Genomic DNA, 3,582 nt, shown 5'->3' on the forward strand with positions numbered 1-3,582 from the left:
TGATCACCTGCGAATTCCGGGCGCAATAGCCGGCGCTGCATCACCGACGTGCACGTGGCGGAGCAGGCAGCGGCAGCGGGACACGCCCAAGCTTCGGCAAAGCTGCGCTGCTGTGCCTGGAATGCCAACCACAGGCTGTAATCTGCAGCGCAAAACAAAAACACTGCTGCATACAGCCCCCCCCCCCGGGCCTGCCTGCCTGCACAAACTCGCTGAAGTCGATGTCGCCGCTGCCATCCTTGTCCATAACGGCCAAGATGGCCGCCAGCTCTGCCTCACCAGCGGGGTGGCCCAGCGTGGCCAGCGATGCGCGCAGCTCCTCGGCATCGATTACGCCGTCGGCTGCACTCAAATAAAGAGAAGGGCAGGGTTGGTAGTGGTTCGGAGTGCTCAGCGCGGCGAGGGGGGCGCCGGCGCCGGGTGGCAGGCGGCCCGGCTCGGCGCTCTCACAGTTTGCGTCGAAGTAATGGAAGGCCCGCTGATATTGGGCCAACTCTTCCTTGTGCATCTCGCGGAACAGCGCGCCGAGGATGGAGACAGGTGGGGTGGGGAGCGAGGGGAGCGGCAGTAGGCGCACACACTCGCATCAAGAAGCTCTAGGCTGCCATAATAGGGCGGCGAGAGCCTCAAGGACCGCAAACTGACCGCCAGCTCATCGGCGCCGCCCACCTCGCTGCCGCCACTGCTGCGTTTAGGCCTTACGTTCACCCGCCCTGGTGCTGTTATAGCCAATCAAACAGGAACATGCTGCGATCGACGTGCTTCACGCGACATGGGTGCAGCGGGCGCTTTCGTGGGATGCTGCCCTGGGGTGGGCGGCGTGGCGGCACACCTGGGCCAGAAGGCGGCGGCAACCGTGCGAAAGGCGCCTGGCATGATCGATCTGTAATGGCCGCCGGAGATGTGAGCAGTAGTGACATCTTGGGGATGAATCATGTTACCATGAAGCTCACCTGCTTGAAAATGGCACCCATGGCCTGCCACTTTGGTGCAACGCCGCAGCAGCGGCGACAAGTGGCGGCGGCAGGGAGACGGAAGGGACGCCAACAAGGGCCCTCGCTGCCGCTTATGCATCAGATTAGGCAGCAGGCCGATGTGGGTTGCGCGCAGGACGGTTTAATGAGGAATGCTGGCGGGCCTGGAACAAAGCCGGGGTCATCGCGCGCTGCTGCCCTGCTGGCTGGCAGCCGCGGCTGAAGAGCCCGCCCCGCGCCTGGTCGTGTCCTTTGGGGCCTGGACGAAGCCCACTAGCCAAAATGGCCGCTCGTCCACTCGTGAGTGTGATTGGCGAGAGCGGCGAGGCCGCCGAGCAGGCAAGTGGCGCATGGCGGGGTGCAGCCTATTCTTGGGGATGTCCGCAGCGTGCAGGCGGGGATGGATGCGCCAGCCTGGGCCTGGAGGGGCGTGCAGCATGGGCCAGCCCGCATGATCGGCCATGCAGCACGCCACAGCGGCATTTCAGGCTTGATAGCGGCCACGTAGCGACATCGGTAGCCTGGGGCAGCAGCGGGGCCCGTTTGGAGACGGGGGGAGCTCGCCAGCAGAAGTGCACTGGCGGCCTGTGCAGCGTGAAAGCCTTCAGCCGGGCTCCGCGGCGCCAGCGCAGCGTGCAGGTCCCATGCAGCATCGCGGCGGCGCCAGCAGCGAGGCTGGGGGCCAGCGCCGCCCAATGCCGCCCATGCGCCCGCCACGCTGCCTGCGGCACCTCCCCAGCCCTGCTGCTGCAGCCATCTGGCCACGCCCAGCACCTTCCCGCCTGAGGGGAGGCAGCGGGGACCCTCACGCCGCCGCCGTGCTGCCCCTCCCCGCCGCGCCGCAGGTGGCGCTGCCCGCCGTGTTTGTGGCGCCCATCCGCTCGGATATCGTGCAGAGCGTGCACACCCACATGGCCAAGAACCACCGCCAGGCGTACGCCGTCAAGGCCAAGGCCGGCCACCAGACGGCGGCCGAGTCGTGGGGCACGGGCCGCGCCGTGTCGCGCATCCCGCGCGTGCCCGGCGGCGGCACGCACCGCGCAGGTGCGCCTGGCTGCGCCCAGGCGTGGGCGGCTGGCTGCGCGTGCTCTCGCCGTGGCCGCGAGCGTGCATGTGCTGCCGCCGCCGATGCTGCCTGGGGTGGATGCCTGCTGCCAGGGATGATGGCAGCAGGCAGCACGCAGCTGGCAGCGCTGGATTGGGCGGCCAGCTGGCACGCGGTGGAGGCGGCAGCTGCTGGCAGCGCTGGCGGCGCATGCGGGGCGGCAGCATGCTGGAGAGGGCCCGCGGGCTGGCGGCAGCAGCTCCCGGCACGCACGACCGCAGCCCCCGCCGCGCGGCCAGGCCGCAGCCGATGACGCAGGCCCCCGGGCCGCGGCAGCCCGCCTCCCACCCCTTTCGCCTGCCCGGCCCTCGCCCCGCTGCCTCGCCGCCCCGGCACCCTCCTCGCCGACGCCGCCCCACCTGCCTCCCTGCCCTTCCACCCCGTTTGCCCTCCCGCAGGCCAGGGCGCGTTTGGCAACATGTGCCGCGGGGGCCACATGTACTCGCCTACCAAGACCTGGCGCCGCTGGCACCGCAAGATCAACGTCAACCAGAAGCGGTACGCCGTCGTGTCGGCCATCGCCGCCTCGGCGCTGCCCGCGCTGGTCATGGCGCGCGGCCACCGCATCGACGGCGTGCCCGAGGTGCCGCTGGTGGTGTCGGACGCCGCGGGTGAGCTGTCCTCCCTCCCGCCACGCTTTCCTCCCCGCCCACCCGCGCCTTGCCTCCCTGTGCTGTCGCTCTGATTTGCGGGCAGCAAGGCGGCAGGGCTGGGTGGAACGCCCGCGCCGGGGCCGCGGTTGCCCCTCGGCCCGCCGGCGCCTGCTGGCTGGCCTGACTGCGCCATGCCACTGCGGCTGGGAGGAGCTTGAGAGAGGCGGGCAGCGAGCAGCTCCTTGCGGCCGGCTCAGAGCAGCCGCTCGTGGAGCAGCAGGCAGCCCTGCAGCCCTGGGAGGGGCAGGGCTGGGCAGCCAGCCAGACAGGGCCGGCAGCGGCGGCAGCTGCCCCGCCGCGGCAGGCAGGCAGCCGGCTGGCCTTTCCCCAGCAGCCGCGGCTAGCTACCGCTGGGGCTGCCCTTCTCGCCTGCCTGCCCCTCTTTGCCATGCATCCTGCCCGCCACGCGCCTGACCTGACCCGCCCCCTGCCATCCCCGCCCCGCCCGCCGCCGCCCCGCAGAGAGCATCACCAAGACCAAGGCGGCTGTGGAGCTGCTGACCAAGGTTGGCGCCATCGCTGACGTGGACAAGGCCAAGGTGAGGCCAGAGGGGCGGCGGCTGGTGTGCCTTGGGTTTTTTCGGGTTTACACGACACTCAGCGGTGGCGTCGGCAGCAGCAGAGCCGCGCGGCGAGTCGGGATTGTTGCTTTGCCGGGGCCGCCGCCGCGCCTAGGCTGCAGGGAGGGCGGCCGGCGGCATGGTACAGGTGGCAGCCGCAGGCTGCCTGTTCGCCTGTCCGCCTGCGCACACACACCTCCTCCTCCTTCCTCCTCCCTCACACCTGCTCCCCCTCCCCCTCATCTCCCCCCCTTCCCGCTCCTTTCCTCCCCGCCACAGGACTCCAAGAA

At 70.3% G+C, this 3,582-nt stretch overlaps 2 protein-coding genes across 2 annotated transcripts in view; one reads left to right on the plus strand and one right to left on the minus strand.

Moving 5' to 3' along the window:
• CHLNCDRAFT_141326 (hypothetical protein) overlaps positions 1 to 508 on the minus strand; it is a gene marked incomplete at both ends in the record, with an annotated part of 1,315 nt that extends 807 nt beyond the window's left edge. Inside the window, 3 exons of the mRNA XM_005843221.1 lie at positions 8 to 35; positions 210 to 342; positions 451 to 508. Of these exons, the coding sequence (XP_005843283.1) occupies positions 8 to 35; positions 210 to 342; positions 451 to 508 (219 nt within the window). The remainder of the gene's footprint in view (positions 1 to 7; positions 36 to 209; positions 343 to 450) is intronic.
• A 1,377-nt stretch (positions 509 to 1,885) lies between these two features.
• Positions 1,886 to 3,582, plus strand: part of CHLNCDRAFT_37552 (hypothetical protein) — a gene marked incomplete at both ends in the record, with an annotated part of 2,781 nt that continues 1,084 nt past the window's right edge. Inside the window, 3 exons of the mRNA XM_005843169.1 lie at positions 1,886 to 2,018; positions 2,478 to 2,690; positions 3,195 to 3,340. Of these exons, the coding sequence (XP_005843231.1) occupies positions 1,886 to 2,018; positions 2,478 to 2,690; positions 3,195 to 3,340 (492 nt within the window). The remainder of the gene's footprint in view (positions 2,019 to 2,477; positions 2,691 to 3,194; positions 3,341 to 3,582) is intronic.

This window comes from Chlorella variabilis (assembly GCF_000147415.1).
Source record: "Chlorella variabilis unplaced genomic scaffold CHLNCscaffold_33, whole genome shotgun sequence".
Lineage (NCBI taxonomy): Eukaryota > Viridiplantae > Chlorophyta > Trebouxiophyceae > Chlorellales > Chlorellaceae > Chlorella > Chlorella variabilis.